The 26,180-nt window shown below is 34.4% G+C and overlaps 1 protein-coding gene across 3 annotated transcripts in view; it reads left to right on the top strand.

Moving 5' to 3' along the window:
- The window catches only part of LOC129800713 (eukaryotic translation initiation factor 5B), a 151,376-nt gene that overhangs the window by 71,339 nt on the left and 53,857 nt on the right, over positions 1-26,180 (top strand). For all 3 annotated transcript variants that reach the window (XM_055845311.1, XM_055845310.1, XM_055845312.1), the window contains 2 exons: positions 6,866-7,061; positions 7,415-7,522. In XM_055845311.1, the coding sequence (XP_055701286.1) occupies positions 6,866-7,061; positions 7,415-7,522 (304 nt within the window). The remainder of the gene's footprint in view (positions 1-6,865; positions 7,062-7,414; positions 7,523-26,180) is intronic.

Genomic DNA, 26,180 nt, shown 5'->3' with positions numbered 1-26,180 from the left:
AAAGTCTCAATAATCGAAAAATCGATTATTGATTCTCTCTGGGCAAATCTCTGGGCTCGAATGACGGGTGCAAGAGTAGTTGCATAGGTGCCCCCCCAAAAAGGTAGTCCAGGTTACTCTATGGGCTACCTTTTTGGGGGGGCACCTATGCAACTACTCTTGCACCCGTCATTCGAGCCCAGAGATTTGCTGTCCGTTCTATCCTCCAGAAGCGCAGAAGTGATTCCTTGTGGCAAGCATTTTTGGACCTTAGGATATTCCCACTCAAATATTTATATGTTTTTAAGACTCTAAAGGTATTTTTTGGGCGTTGTGGATATTTTAGTGTGAGGGGAGGTCGTCAATCGCGCCTGGGCCCGCAGATGAACTTACCTCTTCCTAGGACTGAATTGTTTAGACGTAGTTTTCTCTATCAAGTACCCGCCCTCTTCAATGACCTTCCTAGAGAACTCAGATCCCATACTGCAGGCAATTTTTCCCTCTTTTATCTCCTGAGGAGACATCTGTGGCATTCCTATGCGTCCGAGCGCTGTTAGTATCCCGGTTGTTTGCCCCGTTGCTCCACACTCATGCATCCTGTCTGTAGGACGTCTTATAACCTCTTTAACTACCTGGGGTGTTTTCTATCACATGTTTTTTATTTTTATTTTTTTTTTTTGGCCTGTTTCATGGTGGGTCGTCACTTTTATGGGGTTTTTTCTGGGCCTTCCGGCTCTTTTTTACCCACCAATGTACAGAGGCTAGCTTTTATGATGCAGGCCATAGTTGTCATTATTTTACATTTTTACCCCATGGGACACCCTGCTGATAGGGCCTCTGACTAAGGGTGGCGGAGCGGCTCCTGGGTGCTTGGATCGTGGTGACGCAATTGCCATTGGTAATCTGTTTCCCTTAGATCCTACCTGCACGCTGCCTCTTTTTCTGGCTTAGACAATTCCTAATCCTCCTAATTATAACCCTTTCTTGTCCTTTCATTCCCATATATATGTATATATATTAGTTTCAGCAACACGTGCCTTCTTGGCCAAGCTGAGACTCACACCTCACCATGCTTGTTCCCGATTCCATACAACAACTGCCACTCACATTTTATGGTTTAAAAAATAATTGTATAATTGTTAACATATAACATGTACAAAATTTGGCATATACGATCAGTGATTCAGTGGTTTCTGCCGTTTACCTGATGAGATCGGTAGTGAAGTCGGTCGGCAGCCGCAATCAAGCATAGTGAGAGAATAAATTGAATTGAAATTGAATTGAATTTGATTTGTTTGATTTGTTGAATCGAAAATTGATTATTGAACAACAAGACTGGATTAGTTGCAGTTCTGAGATTAGGACGGTTCTAATTATAGGTGTTTTCTGATCTGAGTTTTAATCAAGAATAACTTGACCAGCAGACCGGCCCGTATTTTCGGTATTTATGAAGAGATTTCGATAAAATTTTAGTATGTTGTATCTGAGATTGAGACCTTCCTAAAAGATATTTTGCATCCATCCCTTACTTTACCGAAATTGACCTGTGTCTATCTCTGTCTTTAATGTTTAATAACCGATTCACTAATAACTTCATTCATTCCGAGTTGCAAGCGCTCCTAGGTCGCCTGTAAAAATCTCAGCTACAATAAGCTTATCTGGACTTACTACTGGTTTCCGCCCGTAATTGTAATTCATTCATTCATTTTCAATTTTCAACCGCTTATCCCTATTGGGGTCAATTGTAATATCATCATCATTAGTGACTGATTTCCTCGTGAATATTGTTAATATTTATTTAATGATAAAAGATACTAAGAGTGCCAACTCTTTTGTAATGTCAAACCAGTCGATTGTGTCCATTTGTTTAATACGAATAACTGCATTATTATTAATTATCTGTAATTTATAAAATTAATTTTGTTACATCTTAAGCACAGGCTGCAGAATACGAGAATAGCAATTCTATTTTCATTTAGAAAGAATTGCATTTTAAAAGTGATCTTTGTTATGAGCCAAAGCAAAATCCTGATCAAGCTAATTTGATGAAAGGATTATTTAAAATATTAATTTATTTTGAGTAGTAATGGTTTCAACTACGAACTCAATTTAGACTTAAATGATTCTTTATTCATAGAAGCTGCTCGGGGAGGGTCGATCTCGAGACGTTTCAAGTCAAGATCCTGAATTTCTTTAATGTCCCTGGGTCGACACTTTCTCAAAATGGCTTTCATAGCTTTTTTGAGGAAAGTTTCATTCGTTTATGCGTTCAATCGGAGTTATGACTTTGGAATTTGGTCCAGTGAGCTGTACTGCACTTGATTCCGCAGGGCATGGAACTGATAGCCCCATACTTGATGGGATTGTTTCGAACTCCCCTTGCGGGAAGGTCTCAGTTCGTCTATGGAACGTTGTCCTACCATTATTATTAATATTATTGTTTCGATTTTCTGTACTAAAGAAAGAGATAAACATATGGCAAACTTTTGGGAAGAAAGAAATGTGAATTTTGATTTCATGAAATTTCCCTGATCTAAAAGGGTTTTCAGATTCATAAAGTTGGAATATTTGAAATGGTTAAGTTGTCATGTAAATTCCCAAATTCAATTACTTAGATACTAAACTCAATTATTTGTATGCTTTTTTTTATTAACCAAAATCTATTATTAAAACATCTGGCATAGCTTTTAGATCAGAAAAATTTCACGAAATCAAAATTCAATCGCATTCTTTCTCAAATGTTTTTCGTATGTCTAGCCTATCTCATGCCTTCGCACCCAAAATTCGATTAGACTAAATTGAACTTGTGATGTTCAAAAGAAGAAGAAGAAGAGTTTAAATGAGTGAGACAGACATGTGCTAATCGTCTGAAAAAGAAAGAAATGTGAATTTCGACTACATAAGCTTTTCTTGAACTGAATTGAAAATTTATTTTATGGCTCCGGGCACACCTTTAAGATCAAGAAAATTTGATAAAGTCAAAATTCACATCCCCTTCTTTTTAAAAAGGTTTTGGGTATGTTTATTCTACTCTTTCACACTCTTCTTCTTTTAATCGCCACACAAAATTAAATTTAGGTCAGTCGAAATTTGAGTCCCAAAGGCTCTGGCATGCCTTTTAGATCAGAAAAATTTTATGTAATCAAAATTTACATCTCTTTCTTTATTAAAAGCTTTGCATAACTCTATTTTACTTTGAGATTCTTCTTTGTCTTTTAAACTTCAAAATGAATTCAATTTTATTCAATCGAATTTTGAGACCGAAGGAGTGGGATAGACTTATGCAATTTTTTTTGAGAAGGAAAGGGACGTGAATGTTGTTTTTTTTATAGTGTATTTATTCTGGCTAATTCTGCCAAAATGTTACCAACAGATGATTCTGCCAAAAAATACCTTTACAAAATCGTTCAAAATCGTTAATGGTTATGAACCTAGATTGATTAATATAGACAAATAATGCTATTTCGCATCTGTGTCAAGAGTTGGAGCATTCGGCTAAACTTGGGATATTTTGCCATTCCTTTCATTTTGTCAATAATTGCAATATCTTCAGTAATAGGGTAAGTGTGCCAAATTTCGGCATAGTCGCATATCAGCACCGAAGTCCTAAGTTTGAAATGCAATTTTTTTAATTCTTATTGTTATTTTTTGTTACTTCCTTTTCGAGTGGGTTGTTTGGAACCTTGAAGACTAGTTTATCATCCTTGTTTTCTTTAAATCACTTCCTAAAATATTGAAAAATTAATAAAAATATGGACATTGCTTTGGGCAGTATTTCGGCCACTTTATGTGAAATTCCGGACACCTTTTTTCTGACCACCTTTTGTGACGCAACGGATGGAAAATTTCAAAACGTCAAACAAAACAAGTTTCATATTCAGTTTAATACGTTTATATGACCCACAAGCCCTGAGATCTTCCGTGTAATTTGTCCTGAAGACCTGAAAAGTAGCATCTCAAATTTACGCGCAGATTCCCGTAGCAATTTGCCCTTCCTGAACTCTTCCAAGGCCTTTTCAACATCATATTTTTCATAGAAGCGATGGTTTTTTCTCTGGACATTGTAGAACTCAGAAATTGAAAAAGGAAAAACATAAAATGAATAAGAAATTTAGGAAAGCAAAAGATGTTGCCGGAATAGACAACACTACCCCACCGGAGAGACGCTCACAAAGTATATACTTTTTTACGCGAAATACAGGATCCAGCTGGGAAATTTTACCCGAAATTTAGAGATTGGTTCACTATTAACATAAAGAGAAACAATCTTTAATGAAAAGTAATCAATTTTCATGACAAACACCGAAAGAAAACCTTCTGCACTTCACCACAAATCACAAGACTGCTAGAAACATAATCGATCTGTCACATTTTTTGTAAGACTCTTTCCACACTGAGTTTTTACAATTCAAAAATTATACCTAAAAATTAACGGTCTTTGTGTTAATATGTCCTAAAATGAATAAATATTTAAAATCAAAATTAATTCATTGAATATTTGAAGATAACATACATAATTTTAATTAATTTATTTGCATGGCCGAAATTACACTCAAAGTGGTCGAAATTAGAAGCTGGCCGAAATTTGGCACACTTACCCTAGCTGATTCAGATTCAATATCAAATATTACCTTCCAAAATTCAACTTAAAGACGAATTTACAAGCATTTTGAATTGCAAACACATTGATTGTACCTTTCGAGGATCTCAGCTGCAGCAAGATTATCAGGGCTTATCATTAATTTTATTTGAATAGATTTTCTTCGTAAAGACGAATAAAACTTCTCAGCTATGTATTTGTTTAAAAGAAAAAACAAAGTTATCACTCATCAGAACCATCAGAAAGAGTTATTAATATTTTATTAACATCCATTTTTTTCCAATCACTCAATTGAACTTTGAGATGAATATTGATGAAAGATTTAATTAAAAAATCTTATAGAATTTTCTTAAAGCAATATATAATTGTATTCAATCTTGAAGTATCTTCTATTTGACTTTGCTAGAGTTTATTGACTTCAAAAAAAAAACTTTGCAATTCATAAGAGTTGAAAAAACAACAGAAATAAAAAAATGCCATTGCAATGCTGTATTACCTGATACTCACTTGGCAAAATGTCATTTAGTTTGATTTTCCATCTCTGTCTTGCACTTGTGCGACTTAATTTTGTGCCAAAGTGATTGTAATATTTAAGCAAAAAGTGTTGTCAGGAATTTCCACCATAAGCTTAGATTGCTGAAGTTATAAAGAACTGGCTCTTGACGAGACACCTACGCACTTTTTCGAGATGTTTATAGTTGATTTCTGAAATAATATTTCCATTAAAATCATAAATTATATTTTATTGTATCCAAACTGTGTGCCTGTTTACCAGAGAAAGAGAGGCTTCAGCAGCACGTGATTGGGAATGAGGGGGAGAAAAGGAAAAATTCTCAAAGGAAATGCCATGGATATTGATGAATATTTCATCTCATTTCCAACAGAGTTGGGTTCTCTGTAGATTTTATTATTGTTAATATTGAGAAAAGGCCAAAATCGAGAGAAAAATACACTATATATTTTAATAAAATCTTGGAATAATTACTAGGCCACTCTTGTCACCCCTTATGGCCACTTCGAAAACCCTTTGGAAATTCCACTAGGGAAAGGAGCCCATGTTTCGTATGATCCCAGGCTTCGTAATGAGTAAATTTTTCCTATGTTTATTCAAATTTATTCAGAAACATAGAAAAATTTTTTTGTTACAGTAGACTGTCTTAAATTCGGGCATTTGGTACAAAATGTCACCCGAATTAGAGAGAAATTCGGACGACAAATTCTTTAAATGTAACGACTTTTTTATTTATCTGCATCCACATATTGAGTTTACATACTTATATTTATTGTAAATTTTGATATCATCTGTATTAAAGTTCAGAGTACATATAAAGAACAATTGAGGTTATGTCTGGTTAGAATTTAAGGTTATATCTCTTCTGATACATATTTTCAAGAAGTAAATGCAAAATTGTATCTCTTTTCATAATTTACATTGCAATTTGAACAGACTTGTGCTTTAATTGATTTTAGGTTTTATAATAATGACAATTCATTTTGTTTTTTATATGTTAGGTTATGAGGACACAGTTAAGAATTCACAATAATGAATTTTTGTGAGAACTAAAAAAAATTTGTGATTCTGTTTTACATATATTATCACGATTGAACCTGTGGTTAGTTCTAATAAATTTGGAACGTAGTTTCAGAAATTTGAGGTTATATCGGTCTGGAGTTTTAGGTTATGTCGTTAAAGAAACGCAATAGAATTAAATTTAACAAAGAAATATACAGGAATGTATATTCTGTATTGTTTTTCATCGTTTTTTAAAACTACTTAATCTTTTGAATTAATTAGGAACGTCGCTTTGGACATCAGGCATTTACGTTTGTCTGAATTCTTAGGTTATGTCGCTAAAGATACGTCATATTATTAAATTTAACAGAGAACTTTACTAATGTTGATTTTGTTTTGTTTTTGTTTTCGTTATTGAAACATATATTTTTTTAAATAAATTTAGAACGTCAGTTTTGATATTTGACACTTACCTGTTTAAATTTTTAGGTTATGTCACTACAAAAACGTTGTAAATATGGAATTCTCTAGAAATGTATATATAGAACTATTGGTTTTGTTTTCTTTTTCGTAATTATTTAAACATTCACAAACTTTTAATAAATTTGAAACATTGTTTTTGAGGTTATGTTTGTTATTTATTTTAGGTTATGTCAATTGAAAAGCGTTACGCTAAAACAAAAATTAGTAAAATACTTTATTTTTAGATGTCGTAAGACATCTATTTGAGGATTTCGGATTATTTAACAACTCTGACATATCTTGCCTTGCAGATATGCAACAATTCTTGCGTTTGACGTGAAGGTAGAGCGAGATGCTCAAGATTTGGCTGATTCGCTTGGCGTAAAGATATTCCAGGCGGATATCATTTATCATCTCTTTGATAAATTTATGGCCTATCGTGAAGAATTGAAGCAGAAGAAGAGAGATGAGTTCAAAAGTATTGCTGTCTTTCCCTGCAAACTCAAGGTGAGTCCCATTCATAATTCTTGTCGAGACCTTTTCATTGATTAAAAAGGAAGGTGCTCATGGGGTTTTCTGGTGAAACATGGGATGCTCGAGGGGACTCTATCTATTCATTTCTTTTGCCAAACAAAACATGCAAACTTTTATGCATTTTTACAAGAACATTTTCTGGTTATTTCTTGGGGCAGTTGACTTTTTTTTAGCTTTAAATTTATTTTGAAAATGCATCAGAATAAGTTTTTTTTTGTTATTGAAATAAAAATTCCAACCTCGAGACTTTAATCAAAATTCCACGAAAATATTGAATGAATTTGATGTGATCACGAAGAGATGTTGTCTATGGGATTTCTTTAAAGGTGCTGCCACAATTTATCTTCAATTCACGAGATCCAATCGTTGTTGGGGTGATGATTGAAAATGGGATTATAAGGGAAGGAACTCCAATTTGTGTGCCCAGCAAGGAGGTAAGTCTTATATTTTTAATTTTACTTTATTAATTTATTTCGAAAATTATTTGTCAGCAAAGCAATTCCCAGCAATTCCCTATATAAAAGTTTTACCCTATAAAAACTCTGTGGAATATTCTTGGAAAATGTCGCGGAGTTTCCGCGGAAGTCAAGGTGAAGAACATTGCAAATTTACAGAGTTTTCTCGTCTAGTGATTTGATTTTCTTTTTAATGTATTCCATATAAAAATGTTTACTCTATAATAAAACCTGTGGAAGGTTCTCGGAATATGTTAGGAATTTTCCGGGGAAAGAAACATGTATTAAATTGAAAATTTACAAAGTTTTTTTTACCTTAGCGACTGCATTTTTCTTTTTCATGTATTCCCTATAAAAATATTTCACCCTGTAAAAAATCTGCGGAATATTCTCGGAAAATGTCGCGGAGTTTCCGCGGAAGCAAAGGTGAAGAAAATTGCAAATTTACAGGGTTTTCTCGTCTCAGTGATTTGATTTTCTTTTTAATGTATTCCCTATAAAATTGTTTACCCTATAAAAAATCTGTGGAAGGTTCTCGGAATATATTAGGAATTTTCCGGGGTAACAAACATGTATTAAATTGAATATTTGCAAAGTTTTCTTGTTTTAGTGGTAAGATTTTTCTCTTCAATGTTATCCCTTCAAAAAAAAAAAATACTCCCTGCGGAACGTCCTTGGGAAATATCGCGGAGTTTCCACGGAAGCAAAGGTTAAGCAAATTGAAAATTTCCAAAATTTTTTCACGTTAGCGATTGCATTTTTCTTTTTCATGTATTCCCTATAAAAATATTTCACCCTGTAAAAAATCTGCGGAATATTCGCGGAAAATGTCGCGGAGTTTCCGCGGAAGCACAGGTGAAGAAAGTTGCAAATTTACAGAGTTTTCTCGTCTCAGTGATTTGATTTTCTTTTTAATGTATTCCCTATAAAATTGTTTACCCTATAAAAAAACCTGTGGAAGGTTCTCGGAATGTGTTAGAAATTTTCCGGGGAAACAAACATGTATTAAATTGAAAATTTGCAAAGTTTTCCTGTTTTAGTGGTAAGATTTTTCTCTTCAATGTTATCCCTATAAGAAATTACTCCCTGCGGAATGTCCTTGGGAAATATCCCGGAGTTTCCACGGAAGCAAAGGTTAAGCAAATTGAAAATTTCCAAAATTTTTTCACGTTAGCGATTGCATTTTTCTTTTTTATGTATTCCCTATAAAAGTATTTCACCCTATAAAAAATCTGCGGAATGTTTTAGGAAAATGTCGCGGAGTTTCCGCGGATAGAACTATTGTAAAATACAAATTATTTTACATTATTTCCTTTTCGCTACATTATAGCACAGAACTACCGTAGAAAATCCTTATAACGTTCTGAAGATTATTTTCTATAAATCTTTTTCATAAAAATTTAGGAAAATTGTGTGAAAAAGAAAGATTTTTTCTTGGCAATGTAAAATGCAGAATCTTAGAAAATTTTTTGGTATTAATTTGAATCTATTATCTTATACCTAGTCATGATAAGAAAATGGGGACAATCTCTTTGGAAATCGTAGGAAAATTCAAAGGAAATTGACATGGAAGTTTCTATGGAATCTCCTAGGACAATTTTCCAAACTGTTTGAAAATCTTTAAATAGAAAATGTTTGTGGGGTTTTCTCGGGAAACTCGCTGATGACATCAAATTTCTAAATGGAACATCTTGGGATATAACATGGATATTCCTACGACTCAGTGCAGAAATTTGCACGTGATTTGATAGAAGAGAAACATTTTTTACAGGGAATTCTTTTAACTCACTCAACATTCACTTAAGCTTGTGATTTCGCGCGTCTTAATGTGTGGGATGTTGTCTGAAAGCACTATAAGAGATTGAGAAGCATAAGAAGAAAAAAAACGGACCGGCCCCAAAGCTGTGGTGGGGCAAAAAGTGCTGAGAATAAGAGAAAAACCACTCAATATTCTTTTTAATACAATTTTCCAACTATCAATCATCAAATTAGTTGCTGGGGAATTGTTGACATTCATTCCCAGACCACTAAATGAGGCACAATTTAAACATGTGACTGAGAGATAAATAGAGGAAAAAAAGCAAAATATGGTGGAAGTTTCAATAAATTATCTAAATGGCATCCTTTTGATGGTCTCACCAGAAATTTAAGATTGAGAGGGAGGAGATTCTGAGTCAGCGGAAGGAAGTGAAATGCTTTTGGGTCATATTTCCTTCCGTTTTTTTTCTTTCGTCTATGTCTTCACTATGGCTCATTCAGCAATTATTACGATAGAAATTTGAGAGTGAGAGAGAATGTGGTGAAAAAAAAATGAGTCAGAAAACATCTGAATTGTGGTACAATATTTATTAATGGGAATAGCAATCTTCTCTCCAATCTCACAAACTCATCTTCAAAATTAGAATGCTTTTTGATATTATTTCAGGAAGTATTTATGAATTCAAACTTTAATAGCTTTGGAATATAGCAGGATGGGGCGGTATCTTAATATCAAATTTTAATTTCTTAATCATAAATTTTTGTTCCACGTAATCTTTTCAAAGACGATAAGTCATGAACTATTTCGACAACTCAGGTATAATTAAAAGTGATTTTCTTGATGAATTTTAAATCCTTTACTGACCGAAAGTGTTTATTATAGTCCCACAATCAGTTTGTACTCTTCGATTAAATGTAAAATCGGTTTTTTGGTTAAGATACTTGAGAAACCCGAAAGTTGCATAGGGGAACCTGAAATACCAAAAAAAATTTCATTGCAAAACTCGAAAAAAACCCAAAAATTTCATCGCGAAATGAAACTCCGGAAATCCGAAAATTGCATTGTAAGCCGAAGCATGAGTAATCAAAAAAAAAAAATGCATCGTGAAGCGAAACTCAAGAAACTCAAAATCGCATCGCAAAACGAAACCGAAGAAATCCAAAAATTACGTAGTAAATCTCGATGAACTCAAAAGTTGCATTGTCAAGCAAGTGAAACTCATAAATTTAATCGCGAAACACGAAAAATTCAATAATTGTATCACGAAGCAAAGCATGAAAAGCTCAAAAACTGCATTGCGAAGCAAAGCATGAGAAACTCAAAAATTGCATTGCTAGTCTCGAGAAATTCAAAAATTTTATCGCGAGGCAAAGCACGAAGAACTCAAAAATTACATTGCTAGACCCGCGAAACCCAAAAATTACATCGCGAAACAAAGCATGAAAAACTCAAAAATTGCATCGCTAAGCAAAGCACGAGAAACCCAAAAATTGCATCGCGAAGCAAAGCGTCAAAAACTCAAAAATCATTGCGAAGCAAAGCACGAGAAACTCAAAACTTGCATCGCGAAGCAAAGCATGAAAAGCTCAAAAATTGCATTGAGAAGCAAAGCACGAGAAACTCAAAAATTGCATTGCTAGACCCGAGAAATTCAAAAATTGCATCGTGAAGCAAGAGAAACCCAAAAATTGCATCGCTAAGCAAAGCGATGCAATTTTTGAGAAATTCAAAAATTGTATCGCGAAGCAAGTCACGAGAAACCCAAAATTGCATCGCTAAGTAAATCACGAGAAACCCAAAAATTGCATCGCTAAGCAAAGCACAAGAAACTCAAAAATTGCATCGCGAAGCAAAGCATGAAAAACTCAAAAATTGCATCGCGAAGCAAAGCACGAGAAACTCAAAAATTGCATCGCGAAGCAAAGCACGAGAAACCCAAAAATTGCATCGCGAAGCAAAGCACGAGAAACCCAAAAATTGCATCGCTAAGCAAAGCATGAAAAACTAAAAAATTGCATCGCGAAGCAAAGCACGAGAAACCCAAAAATTGCATCGCGAAGCGAAGCATGAAAAATTCAAAAATTTCATCGCGAAGCAAAGCACGAGAAACCCAAAAATTGCATCGCGAAGCAAAGCACGAGAAACCCAAAATTGCATCGCTAAGCAAAGCACGAGAAACCCAAAATTGCATCGCGAAGCAAAGCATGAAAAACTCAAAAATAGCATCGCGAAGCCAAGCACGAGAAACCCAAAAATTGCATCGCGAAGCAAAGCACGAGAAACCCAAAAATTGCATCGCGAAGCAAAGCACGAGAAATCCAAAATTGCATCGCTAAGCAAAGCACGAGAAACCCAAAATTGCATCGCGAAGCAAAGCATGAAAAACTCAAAAATAGCATCGCGAAGCCAAGCACGAGAAACCCAAAAATTGCATCGCGAAGCAAAGCACGAGAAACCCAAAAATTGCATCGCGAAGCAAAGCACGAGAAATCCAAAATTGCATCGCTAAGCAAAGCACGAGAAACCCAAAAATTGCATTTCTAGACCCGAGAAACCCAAAAATTGTATCGCTAAGCAAAGCACGAGAAACCTAAAAATTACATCGCGATACGAAACTCGAGAAACCCAAAAATTGCATCACGAAACACAAGAAACTTAAAAATTACATTGCGAAAACTCGGAAGACCCGATAATTCTTGATATTTCTGAATTGTTGAATAATTTGTATGTGTTTCGACTCTATGAGAAAATTTTAGTGTCTTCTTTTTTACCATTTTTTGGAAGTTTCATTATCTTTTTGTGCCAATTATTCACTTTTTTGTCATTTATTAAAGAAGACAACCAAAGAGTTCTCTTTTAGAATTGCTCAAATTTGTGTAAAGAAAGTCTTACAGATAACGATTTTTCATTGAGGCATTACAATATTTTATGCAACGATAATATACACACGGTTAAATGACGAGGGGTCGTCGAAAACCGTACGTTGCTATCCGAAAATATTTGGCTTAAAGAATTGAATGAAATTCTACCTACAATGAAACCTTACAAAGTAATTTTAGTCGTGTTTTGACACTCTTAATTGTCTTTTAATAATAGATTTCTCATTCTTCCCGTAGTTTTCGTGTGGATTTTTCATATGCTCAAAGATTGAAATATAAATTGATATTTTATAGCAAGAAAAAGATGTTCTCAGCCAACTAATAAAAAAGAAATCATTGAGAAAGCACCTGCCAAAAAAGCGTTTCCATTGAGAAATATCTTTTGAGATCGAATTTTTCTGTTTTGGGGAGGAGTAAAGCTTGTGTGAGATTTATTAAAGATGAAAAAAATCTTTCTCTCACTCATCGAGATGATCTAAAAATTCTTTTACGATCACTCGTTAAGAGAAGTCTATTTCTCAAATGTGAAAATTTCTTCAAAAGAAGCTATTTTCCATTAATTATAAAAAAGGGGGGAAGAAACTGCATTTTCTGAAGGAAAAAAAATTGTGAAAGAAATCTGCGTGTGAGACTGAGAGGCATTTTGCTGGCTCATTTTTTTGTTAGGGGACGGTGGGGAAATTTCATTGAGGGGCGATTTCAATTCGCGTGTTTTTTATTGATTTTTTTTCGTGGATAGGTTAGAACTTGAAGGATTTTGATGGATATTTGGCAAATAGTTCAGGAATACAGTATGTAACAATTATGGAAGATGCTTGCTAATTTTGTCCTCCGCCGGCTTACGCAGGTGACCCCCAAATCAAATTGATCAGGGAAAATCTGTACACTGTATCATTATTAATAAAATATTTTTGTCTTTTTGAAACTGTCTTAGCCCCAGGGGTATGACGCTTCCTATGTTTCCCATATGTTTCCAGCGTGACGAAAAAACTTTTAAGTTTATTAACTGTTTTCGGTCATTGTAGTACGAATTAGGAAATAATACAAATACAAAATAAAAGCCAATTAAATATAGAATGGGCAACCGAAAACCCCAAAATGGCAACCTACGTAGTTTTGGAGATATCTCGTGAAATGTGTACGAAAACAGGAAGAAAATTACACTAAAACTGGTTGCATTTTTCAGAGCTAATGTCACCCCCCTGCTTAGCCCCATTCTCCTCTATCGTTTGTCGTCGGATGGTGATTCCAATTAAATGGCTGAAAATAAATCGTTGGCCATTTTTCACGCACGCCAAAACAAGAGGAGGATGATTTTGGGAAACATAACAAAATATCGGATGGTGCCAAAGGGAGGGGTCAAATGTCCATTTTAACAAGATGACACCACATCCTGCCTCAAAAAATCCATCTCTGAAAAATCTGCCGTTTTTTTTTAAACTACAAAACATCTAAAAAGATCCACTTTTTTTTCTTCAGTTTTGAAGAAAAGAAAAACCTTTCGAGATTATCGAATTTCATTCATAAATCACAATTAAGTGTTGAAAAATGTGATTTTTACACGATGAGTCAATTAAATGCGTGGTTTCTTTTGATGTTTTTTTTTCTGTCATACTTTAGTTCTGCGGATTTTTGTGGGTATCCCACAAACTTCCTCCTGGGTACAAAGAGTGACTCAGAAGAATCCATTTGCAGATGCATGGGATGTTTTGTCAAAAGACTTCTTTTCATCTTATTTAGCCCATTTATAAGCACGTTTTATTTATTTTTTCATTTGTTTGCACGTTTGTGTGACAGAAGAGAAAAAAAATCGGAAATAGTAACTTCCGATTTCTCTCAAGGATTAAACTTCCGCTGGCCCATGTGCCCTCATTTGTTTCCTCGTTAATCCCTCTGTGAAATGTGAGATGAAGAAAATTCAACAGAGCGGAAATTAACGCAGAAATTCCACAAAATTCATTCATGAGTGGGATAGAATTTGAGTGAGGATTTTGTGAATGAAACTGGCAACTTCATTTTTGCCCAAACTCGCTTAGATGTGAAGCCAGGTTAACGAATATTATCATTGGCTAAATAGAGTTTAGCTAAAAACTGAACCATATGCTTATCCTAGACACAGGTTAATTTTTTAGTACATAAATGTTCTCATGTGATTCTCTATTACCGATTCGTCTTTGTATTGGTTCCTGTCATGACTGTTTTCGCCAGTCCTAGCGGTATTCCAAACCAATCAAAGAGTCGCGACATGAACCAACACAGGATAAATTAATTACGCAGAAACACACGAGAACAGTCATGCACTAAAAGATTGTTAATACCCAGTTAGTTTTTTATTGAAATAGTAACATTACTCACTTCAACTTTTCTTACGATTACTTAACAAACGAATCTAATTGATTTTTTTTAACCCTTTAATGACGAGACAGTTTTCGCGGACCGAAAATCAGCAATAAAAATTAAATCAATGCACAAAACCAGTAAAAGGTCTTATATCTGCCCTTCGAAAAGCCAACAGAGTCTAATTTGGTGTATTTTTTGTCTCTATGAACGATAGGGACAAAAACAGCCTAAAAATTTAAGTACTCCCTCCGTTCCGAAATAAGTCGTACGTTTGGGGAAAAATTAGGGATTAAGGAATGGTTTCAGAGAATGTTTTTGTTATTTGCAAATATCTTGTGTATGAACTATCCTCCATATTCAGGGATAATATGAGGATCCTATCACGATGGTATGTTGAGGATTCGATATGTTGAAGTTGTCCATTTTTCGGGTTTTTTTCAAAGAGCTCCGGTAGATAGTTAATTACTAAAAAATGGACTGTGATTAACATTACAGGCTAGAATTTGTTCTAAATTTTTAGTATGCACAAGTAGAACTCAACAGTTATTACCGATATGACATTTTTTATATCTCAAATTTTGCAGAATGAGCAATAAAAAGAACATCCTTTTTTATGTGTTCGAATATCTGGGTGCAAAATGGTGAGAGATAGGGACTTGGGACCTTCAGCGGACCCCTCATAAGTTAACCCTGGGACCATTTATATGTTTCTCTAAAACATATCCAGAATTGAAAAAAAATCGCACGACGTGTTTTCGAGCAATCCCGAAAAACATGATTTTGGAGGGGAAGGGGAGGGGTGTTGGCAAAATGAAGGACATATTAATGGTCTCAGGGTCAACTTATGGGGGGTCCCCCGAAGGTCCCAAGTCTGTATCTCTCACCATTCTGCACCTATTTTAGATTGAAAATAAAACTAAAAAAATAAGACATTTTTAAAACATTCGTTCCTCAACTTACCATGAAGACTGGATCCCAATTTTAGTTCTGAACATTAACAATAGTCCTTTGGAAGAGATATTGTTGATACACAAAACTTTTACCAACAAACTTTCTCTTAATCCCATTTTTTTCCCAAACGTATGACTTATTTCGGAACAAAAAATTTTCCCAAACGTACGACTTATTTCGGAACGGAGGGAGTATTTTTTTTTAACAGTACTAATGAATGATAATTTTCAATCTAAAATTTGTTTTCATTATAAGAATTTAAAAATTCGTAATTTTTGAGCTTACAAATTTACTATATAGCAAATAGCTGGAGTCTTTCAAAAAATATCCTAGCCTAGATCCCTTCAACCTTCTACTTTGCAATTACGCACAAACATTAAGAACAAATAACTTTACGTAGGCAGGAAAAATTATTTTCTTTATGGGACACCGGTGTTCCAATCGTCCTTAAAGGGTTAACTGATTCTCAAAGACAAGCACCTATTTTGCAACATTTCTTATTACTGGTTTTATTTTCGAGTTTTACTGGACCAAACAACCTGTAAAGTAACTTAGAACGCATTTTATTTTTCCGTCTTCAACCTCGTGATAAAGTACCGTGCAGGGTATTCGTACTCGATGTAATAGTCTGCCACGAGTCTGTCCGTTTTGTAGTGAGGACTAACGAAAAGATGGCACTGCAATGTAGTACTAGAAAACAGCCGCTCTCGCACTAAAAATAGCGCCTACCTCGGCCCAAGAAAAAGGAAAATCCAAAGTGTTTAGTTTGACAGAGCCTATAGGCTCTGTCAAACTAAACTAGAATAACGCTATATAACTGATACAATTCGACAACTTTAAAACAATATTCGAAGTTCGATGGATCAACGCTAGGGGCGTTAAGGTCGTAAAAAGGAATTTTCATGATACATAACCTCAAATATTTTAGCTATTGAGGAACCGATTTTGATGACTAATTCGGCACAATTGTAGAAGACATTCTTTTCAACATTCAGCATTCTTTTCAGTCATGGGGAACCAATTTTTCTTTAAGATTTGAGCATTCTGCTAAGTTCAAAAACCTTCTTCCCATCGATTTTGCCGTGTAATAGTTAAATATTTTGAGAAGCAGAAGGGAATAAAATGTATGAATGAAATGGTTGAAAAATAGTGAAGGGGGACGATTGTTGTTCCCATTGAAGACTTTCAGTTGAAGATTAGTGCGTGTTTCTTCAACCCCTCACACTCTGTGTCAGAGTAAAAACTTTGTGTTATAAACCGTTTTTGTGCAACTCAATAGTTTCTGTTGTAATCGTTTTCTCTTCACCTCTTCCTTCCGGTGTCTCCCCTTGTCTATTTTTCTGGTTTGGGCATTCTCTTCTGGGATTTTACGCTATACTTCCATTCACAAAAAAAACCGCCTCATTCATTCAGCCGACATCTGTACGATTATGCCACACATACACCAAAGCTTCCGCCAAGTTCCGATTCATATTCCCTGGGCAGAAGCCATGAGAAAAAGAATGAATGTGAGACTGGAAAGAAGATTCAGGAAGGATGTACGAGAGAGAGAGGGAGTCTCATTGATTAAAAATGTTGATTCACAATTCTTAGTTACTTGTACTCTATTTGTTATTTCGTCTTATTCTTACGTCCTTTTGGTTTTCACTCCTTGGATTTTCTTTTTTTTTTTGACTCGTTCCTGGCATTACTTTCCCTGTATAAACGGTCGGAAACATATCGCACAATTGCAATTGAAGGGGCAAATTAGAATTTTCAGGAGATGTAGTAGGACGAATGACTTATTTAATCAATTATTACGCCATTTCATCTGAAAAATTCTAATTAGTTTTGTATATTGTATATGAGGGTGCCTTCGTTGGTGACTTTGCCCCACCCTGTTCGTAAGCTTTTCTTTAATTCTACACGAGATGAAATTGGCTAGTTGAATTCTATTAGTTGAATTGAACTAGTTGAAATTTCGAATAACAAACACTGAAAAAATCAACTTTCAATTGAAAGGGAAGCAATTAAATTGCAGAACTAGTAAAATTAAGCCTTCGGTAATAGCCCACATGCAATAAATAGTAGTAATAATTACTATAATAGTAATAATTTGATGCAACAAAATGGCATAAACTTCATTCAACGTCTGATTGAATATTGTTACGATTATCGCGTGTAATGGGAGAGCATCGATAATTGTAGTAATTTTTCAATCGATTATCGCAGTAAAAAGTTCAACTTTCAACTAATTTCGTTTAAACTCATTCTTCTTCTTTTTACATTTTATGTAAGTTCAGTACAATTGTTGAAGAAAAATTCAACTCAGTTTGCTTTTCAACTACGAAAATTCAACTTGTTTGCTTTTCAACTTTGCTTACTACGATAATCGTTGCAAATTTACTACAATTATCGATGCTCTCCCATTACACGCGATAATCGTAGTAATTATTTTTTACTGTGTAGCGCTTGATGACGGTCTTTATCGATCCGATCTAGCATGTCTGATCGGTGAGGACCGCTCTTAAACATTAGAATTGAAGATAAGCTTACGAACAGTAGGGGTCGAAGTCACCCGCGGCGAAAAGTCACCTGCATGTACGGTACTCTTATAAAGTGTGTCCACGATAAGATTGTTCCCAAGACTAATGCTATTAAAATGAAGTCTACATAATATTGAAAAAAAAAATATATATATATATATATATATATATTGTACATTTATTAAATATATTAGTTTTTTTCTTCAAGTATTTGATTGGCGAAATCTCGAATCTTCTTCTTGAGTCCTCCCATCAAGGTCCGTACTAGATCATCACCGTGGTTCTTGATTGTTTCATTCCATATTTTCTTGAAGTCCTCGATGTTCTCGACGCGTTTAGCCTTCTTCTTCAGATCGTATTTGATAATATCCCAATATGTTTCAACTGGACGGAAATTTGGAGTGTTTGGCGGATTCATCTCCTTGGGTACATAACGAACGTCGTTCTCCTCGTACCATTCTTTGGTTGATTTTGAGCCTTTTGAGTAATGGCACGACGCCAAATCTAGTCAGAAGATCGGGGGTATGTCATGGCATCTGTACAGAGGCAACAGAACAAGGAGAACAATTAACTTCTTTATCCATATCCCTGACAGATGTCGAAGGATTGTTCTTGTAGCGCATGATCATCTTTTTCTCCAAATCTCGATCTGCAATACCCCGATTTTTTTCCACATCAATGTTTCTGGGCAGTGGTTTTACTGTCGAGGAATCGAAGAATCACCTTCCGGACGGTCTGGCGTGAGGTGTTTATGAGTTTTCCAAGGTCCACGTAATTGATCCATTATTATTTCGTATCTCCGTGAAAAATGAACAGAATTTAATGAGAGTTTCACTAAAAGAAAGGTTAAAGCACGTGTTACAATGTTTACATTTAACGAAAATGCGGAGCTAGTGACATCTGTCATAAAAATATCAAATCATTTGGAACAATCTTGTCGTGGACATGCTTTACATCAAAAATTTACTAAAATTTATCATAAATCAATTCAAAACACACTGAACTACTAGACAGGCTACTTTAGAGACTGTGTAGTTCCACCCTTCCCCATAAGATCATCGCGTTCACAACTGCTAGAAAAGTGATTATGAATGAGTGAGTGAATCAGTTGCGGTGAAAAACTGCTAGAGTGAATTCGAAGACGTCAAAAGTTATTGTTTTTGTTCAGTAGTCATGTAGTTTTTCACAAATTTTCTAAGTTTTCCGCGATATTTTAGCAAAAATGGAGTGAAATTGGTGTTTAAATAATAATAAGTGTGTACAAACCCGAGAGCAGCGTCTGTTAACATGAGTGAGAAATTTTGCCAATCTTTTCGATTTGTCAGGAAGTGAAATATTCTATACGTGCCACGAAAACTGTGTTGCGATAAATTATATTTTTGTAATTATTTTGCGTTAAATGCTTTATAAACTCAATGATTCCGAGTCACATTATATATTAGTTATGTGAAAAAGCCTTACTTCCGGTTCTGCAATGTATATTTCGTCCTAAAAATTGCATTCACTTCCAGTTTCACCCCATCGAATGATGGTGAAAAACCTAACCTAAAAAAACTGAGTGAAGTGAATCGTTCACCGCGCTCATAATCGCATTTTAGTGGTTCACTAGTGAAATGTTTACTTTGATCTGTCAAGCGAATCATTCATCGGGTTCACTTACTTACATAATCCACCCCCTGGGCGGATCTCCATTCAGACTACCGAAGTGAGAAAAATTCTTTTCGATTTAAACTCGAACTCCTACTATCCCTTCACTTTTAATTGTGATTCCATATATTTTACTCACAAGAATTACAGCCTTAAGGTGAAAAATTGTTTTTCTTTTCGAAAAGCACATAAAATCGTAAGAATTCATTCCAATCACAAAATCAAATGTGCTTCTTCTATTGAAATACTACGATATAAAATTCAAGAGTCATTCATCCGATTCGACGCTTAGTCTAAGTTTAGAGTTATGAGGATGAATGGGAGGCAAAATCCCAAATATCCCATGCCATATGGTTTATTAATGGGGAAATTGGTATAAATGGGAAAATTTTTCCATATATAATACACCCAAAAATAGGGGACCGATTGCAAGGTTCCTCTTAAGCTGTCGTGCGACAGTGAGGAAGGAGTGGAGAAATTGTCTGTGACGTTTTACTTCCAATAGAGAGAGCTAAAGATATATAATTTTCCATATAACATTCAGAAGAGAGAAAAAATTGTCTATTTTTTGAAAAGTCATCGTACCAAAATAAATTCCAGACTCCTAAAGTCTTTCCCATAAATTTCTCATCTTGCATCCGTAGGACGGAGATTTTTGTACATTTTTTTTTTCATTCATTCATTCCCATCTTTGGATTCTTCCCCCATGTTATTGGAATTTAACAATGAATGTGGGATTAACTTACAATTAATAATTCCTTAAAGGGTGTACAGAGAGAGTGAAAGAGAGGAAGGAAATTTCCGTGGGAGGAAGATTCGTGTTTCCTGTTAAGAATTTTCTTATTTGAGAATATTCTTAATTCAGAAGATGTTTGATAAGAAAGAATGGATTTAGGCTTTAGGAATTTATCTGCAAATTAAAATTCGTATGGAAAAAATGATAAATTGTATATTATTCAGTTACTAGAAAGGGTAATAAATAAAGGGGGAATGAATTAATTTTGGATGCTACAGAAATTGAGCTTCTATAACGAAACAATATTGATACAGCAAACTCACTATCAGAGGATATCTTCCAAGTCATTTGAAAATATTGCATTTTTAAAATATAGGGGAAGTCTTTAAGGCTTCGCACATACTCTGGCTTCAACACTCCTGGGAAATATGTGTCTTAAGACTAGTTAATAAAATATATTGCTTCTAGGTCAGATTTATTAAAGCAATATGGGGAAAATACGAAATGTTTGAAGCCAGAGTATGTGCGAAGCCTGAAATTTTTCTAATTTACGGAGAGATATCCAATCAAATCCTTTCCACACTGAGAAAAAAAAGAGGCTCCGATTAACTTTTTTTCATCATAACTTTAACACTTTTCGGGTGTAAAAATATATCAACATTTTTTAATGTTAATTTTACACCTTTTGATGGTAAAATGAACATGAAGAGAGGTTAATTTTAACCCATAATACACCTAAAAAGGGTAATATTTACACCGATTTCGGATCAATATTGCAGGGTAAAATTAACATTTCTGGAATGTTATTTTGGCTTTTTCGGATTTCTCTCAGTGTTTGAATTTACACCGCTTTGAAATATGCTTTCTACGTCTTTTTTTATATAGAACTAGATCTAATCATGATCCAAATGTAAAGCTAAATTACAGTATGATAAGGCTTAGTTCCAGTAAAAAAAAATAGAAGACAAGCCTCATTTCAAAGGCAACCCAAGTCAAAGATACCCCACTTTCCCCTGGCAACACAGTTTCAAATTTTGGTCTTTAACAAATTTTGGACGCTTTTTTAATTATTTTTTTTTATAAAATTTATCATGGAGAAAAAAATAATTAGAACGTTGGATGTGCAATACTTACAAAGTTGTATCTTTTTTAATATTCGGCCTTCAATTTTGAATGAATTAATGGATTTCATTGATCTCTCTAATATCATTTATCTGTCTAATTTAGAATTTTTGATCCTATTATCCCTTATAGTTAGCTGATTTCTTTCTTAAGGCTCAAAAACAAGGTGTTTAGTGGTTATAACAATAAAGAATTGCCTTCTGTTCCTCACGTCCGTTTCCTTTTTTGGCCGCAGAAGAAGAAATTGACAAAGAGGAAGACATTAAAAGCATCCGAAAAGAGCTCTGAAAAAAAATATTGTGAAAAATTCTCTCTTGTGGCATTAAACTATATCCGCTTAAGTGAGTCATGACAAGAGGTATATATCGTATGGCGATTGTGTGGAATGAATGCCTTCCGGTTCTGTGGTGCGGATTTGACCACCGAAAAGCCGGAACTAAAATTAACGGACGACGGGAAGTGTGATGATGTTGTTGTTGTCGTGGGTCCTAAACAAACCAACTTCCTATTGTATTATAATTTAATAGGGAGTAATAACAGAAATTCATATCCGTGTTTTTCATGCTGTGCTGACCAAAAATGCATTGAAAAAGAGAATGGTGCGAAGGTGTCACAACTTTGAGGAATGCTCGAACAAATGACTTTAATGCTATGATCGAAAAAACCATTGAATTGGGATCATTATCATACACTTCTGAAATGCATATGAATTTCAAGACCTTTCCAATGAATTCATAATAGTCTTAATCGGTTAAAAAATGCGTTTTCCAAGGCTTTTTAAATTCTTGACCTTGAAAAATCCATCAGCAAGAGTGATTCAAAGTCACTGCCATGTAGGGCCAAATATTCGTTTACACTAAACCTACCAAAACTCGGTCAAATTGACCGGTTTCAAATTAATATTTAAATTAAACGGTACAATGTCGCTATCAAACTTTATAAATCACTTAAAATATGCATGTAATATATTTTTCAGTGTAAATTTTAATTTTTTTCTCTTTTCCGAGACAAATTTGTTAAGTATACTACCCTACCGCGGTTTGTCATTTGACCGAAAAACGAGCAAAACGTTCGGTAGGTTTAGTGTTAACAAATTACAAACAATATTTTGACATTCATCTTCTACAATTCGTTTGACAGTTTTATTTCAGAATAACTCAAAATTGACCTCACAGCCGGGATAAATTAGTAAAAATTACAGATTACAAAACACTTTCTAATAAATAAGATTTAAAAAAAAAATCAAATCATGAGGAAAGACTTTCTTTTTTAATCTTTAAGTTTTTTACAATCTCTGAACGTGAAAATAATATTCGTAATTTGAATACCTTGTTTTAGATGGGAAGGCGAGGTTTTAGCAAAAAAAAAAAAAAAAGTGGAGGTTATTTTGATGATCCCAAGTTTGACTTATAATAGATGTCCTTTAACACCTCATGTCGCTATCTCAAACTGTTTAGCTTCTGTATTTTAAAACATGAACAGTTGAATACAATTTTTTACGTTCTGAAAGTGTTTCTACGATTGTACTGATAGTGCAGGAAGTGCTAGAAATCCTTGCTGTGTAGTGCTGATAGTGCAGGAGGTGCTGGAAATCTTTGTTAAGTAGTACTAATAGATCAGGGAGCGCTGGAAGTGTTTGTTAGGTAGTGCAGGAAGTGCTACAAGCCTTTGTTAGTTTGTTCTGATTGTGCAGGAAGTGCTAGAAGTCTGTGTTGGATAGTTCTGGTGGAGCAGGAAGTACTGGAAATGCAAGTAGTGCAAGAAGTGTTGGAACTCTTTGTTAGGTAGTGATGATAGTGCAGGAAGTGCTAGGAGTCCTTGCTATGTAGTGCTGATATTTAGTGCAGGAGGTCCTGGAAGGTTTTCTTAGGTAGTTCTTGTAGTGCAGGAAGTACAGGAAGTCTTTCATACGTAGAGCTGGCAGTGCAGGAAGTGCTAAAAGTCTTTGTTAGGTAGTTCTAGTAGTACAGGAAGTATCTTTTATAATCAAAAGTCATATTTGCAAATTGATTATGAAAATTTCGTTGTTTCAAAAACCAGAAGGATCATATACATACACTGCTGTCTCCGTAGACTTCGAGCAATAAAAGAGTAGGATTTCTGTCTTTTGGGAAATAAAATGCAAAAAGGAGGTGGAAAAAGGGCGACAGCTGTTTCTCGTCAGTCTTTTTTTTCAACTTCCAAATTGCAGGAAGAAATTAACACAAGAAAAGAGTATAATTTGATGCCTCTGGGCGCAAATACATTTTTCTGCATTGAAAGAGGGCCCCAAAATTTCAGGGCATTTGACAAAATGACGCCAAGTTTCTTCAATGAAACAACCCACAAAAAATAATAATGTGGAGATTGCTGAATGAAAATTCTTCATCAAACAGAAAAAAAAATAATAGAAGTTGAGAAGAGATTTTGCCTTTCCACATGCAATTATGTTGTTATTGATAATTTTGGCACGTAGCGACTATTAGTTAGGAAATCTCTTGTCTTATTTTCTTTCTATAAACGCTTTTGGCAGCTGTTTGCACAACATTCGACTCAATTTCCTCTGTTCACAATTGACGTCGGAAGTCCTATTTTATTTTATTTTCTCACACACTTACACTAAAATCATCTTATGGAAGATGATTTAATTCTGAGGAATAGAGAAAATATTTGAGGAATAAATTTGTGGTGTTTTTGGAGGACGCAAGAAGCTTTTAGCGATATTAATGAATTTATTGTTATTTTGTGCTAATTCTCATACTATAAATCGCAGACAATATGTTAAGCACTGTTTATTGATTCGGTGAATTTGTCCGTTAATTTGAATCTGTGGGTCTGCTGTTTTGACAGCTGTCAAATTAATAATTATTGGAAAGCTCTTGACAATCTACATTTACATAGTGTTTGAATATAGAGTGAACGTTATTCAGGCCGAATATTAAAGAAATTAGATTGATTGTGTTTCTTTAACGGGAAAGCTTTCAGGCTTCGCACATAGGGGAGACCGGGGTACCTATAGCCAGGGGTAAAAGTAGACAGTGGATTTTTCTCGTTTTTATTAAAATGTACATCGAGCAAAGTATTTTTTAATGAAAGTAGGAACACATCCCCATATTCCCAGAAATATTTATAACTCTGATCCTGTTATTCTACAATTTAGAAGCATTTTTATAAAATGGGTATAAAATTGTAGTTTTGATGTTACAGTTTTTGGACCAGCATTTGGTTTTCTGAGTTTCTAGTCAAGATTTCATAGTTTTACCTCGTTTCTGGTTTAATAAACCTAATTAAAAAATATTTTTCACTTGGATAATAATTATCCACTTTTTCATATAAGATGATAAACACTGAAACAGCCCTCGGGGCAGTTGTAGTCACTCTTCCGTCTCGGCCCAAAACTATCAATGATTTTTCACTAATCCATGAATAATTGTTAGATGAAAAAGTACTATTGATATTCCAAGCAATATTGCCATTTGTATGAGCAACTTGAGAAATAGATTTTTTCAGAATGTTTGCATTAATTTTGCCTCAATTACAAAAATGTCATAAAAAAGTTGGCTAAAGCCCTTTTCTTTAGGTTTAAGTAACATATTTAGCATCAGTGGGCTTCAGTGTATCAAGTGAAACAATATTTGGTATTTCCAGTTTAAAATTTCATCTGGGAAACTAGTGGCAATTAGTACCCCAAAAGTGGCTATTTCTACCCAGGCAGGGGTAAGTGTAGCCAATGTGCAGTACTTTTTTCATTATCCTCTCAAGAAAAAGCCAAGGATTTTAGAGCTTTGAACTACACTGTTTCATATAGCCAATATCCTAATGCTACTTATGAAATATAAAAATATTAGACAAAACTTATCATTTTTTCACAAGCCACTCGCGAAAAAAAAGCTTCATTTGCTGGCTAATTCTACCCCTGTCTCCCCTACTCTGGCTTCGCACTCTTAATATTTTTCTCATATTCCTTTAATGAATCTGACTTAATGTGACTATACTCTGGATTGAATCCATTTCCACTGACGCTTCCGGAAGAGACATTTATGTCCTGCCTTCAAATTTGGAAAGAATGTTCGAAAACCGGTTGTTATTGTTCTTTTTACATCTGTCAAACTAGGCTCTTTATTTTGTTGTTCGAAAACAACTTTTGAAGTAATATTGACAGTACGAAAAAAAACAATCTACTGTAAAATAATTTCAGATCAGTTCATCAATTGATTCGATATTTAGTCTTTTGACAGCTGTCAAATACCGTTTAAGCTTGAAGAATTTTAGAATTTGGGGATTTCTTTTAAATTTCGTTCCAAAAAAATTGAATTTTCTACAAAATTTCTAATATCACGGTGAAAATGTGTTTGACATTAAATCAAAAAATGTCATTGGGATTTTGACATCTGCCAAAAAGGACAATTTAATTGACTGAAAGTGTTTTGAAAAGGCAATACAGCAGAGTTGTCCAAATTCGAACACTTGGGGGGGGGGGGGGTATGAATGACATTTCTCACTTATTCGAACGATATTTTCAAAAAATAACTGAATTTATGTGAAATTAAATTTTACTGTTAATCGAATGCCCGTGCCTTTTTACAAATCATTGTGATGACGAATTTCCTTTTGATTTTATACGATTATATGTAAATTAAAATGCGTGTAAATATTCAGAAAGCAGCAGAGAAATATGGTTCTCAATTTTCCACAACAC

Source organism: Phlebotomus papatasi, chromosome 2, assembly GCF_024763615.1.
Source record: "Phlebotomus papatasi isolate M1 chromosome 2, Ppap_2.1, whole genome shotgun sequence".
NCBI lineage: Eukaryota > Metazoa > Arthropoda > Insecta > Diptera > Psychodidae > Phlebotomus > Phlebotomus papatasi.
This window is presented reverse-complemented; position numbering and strand designations above follow the sequence as displayed.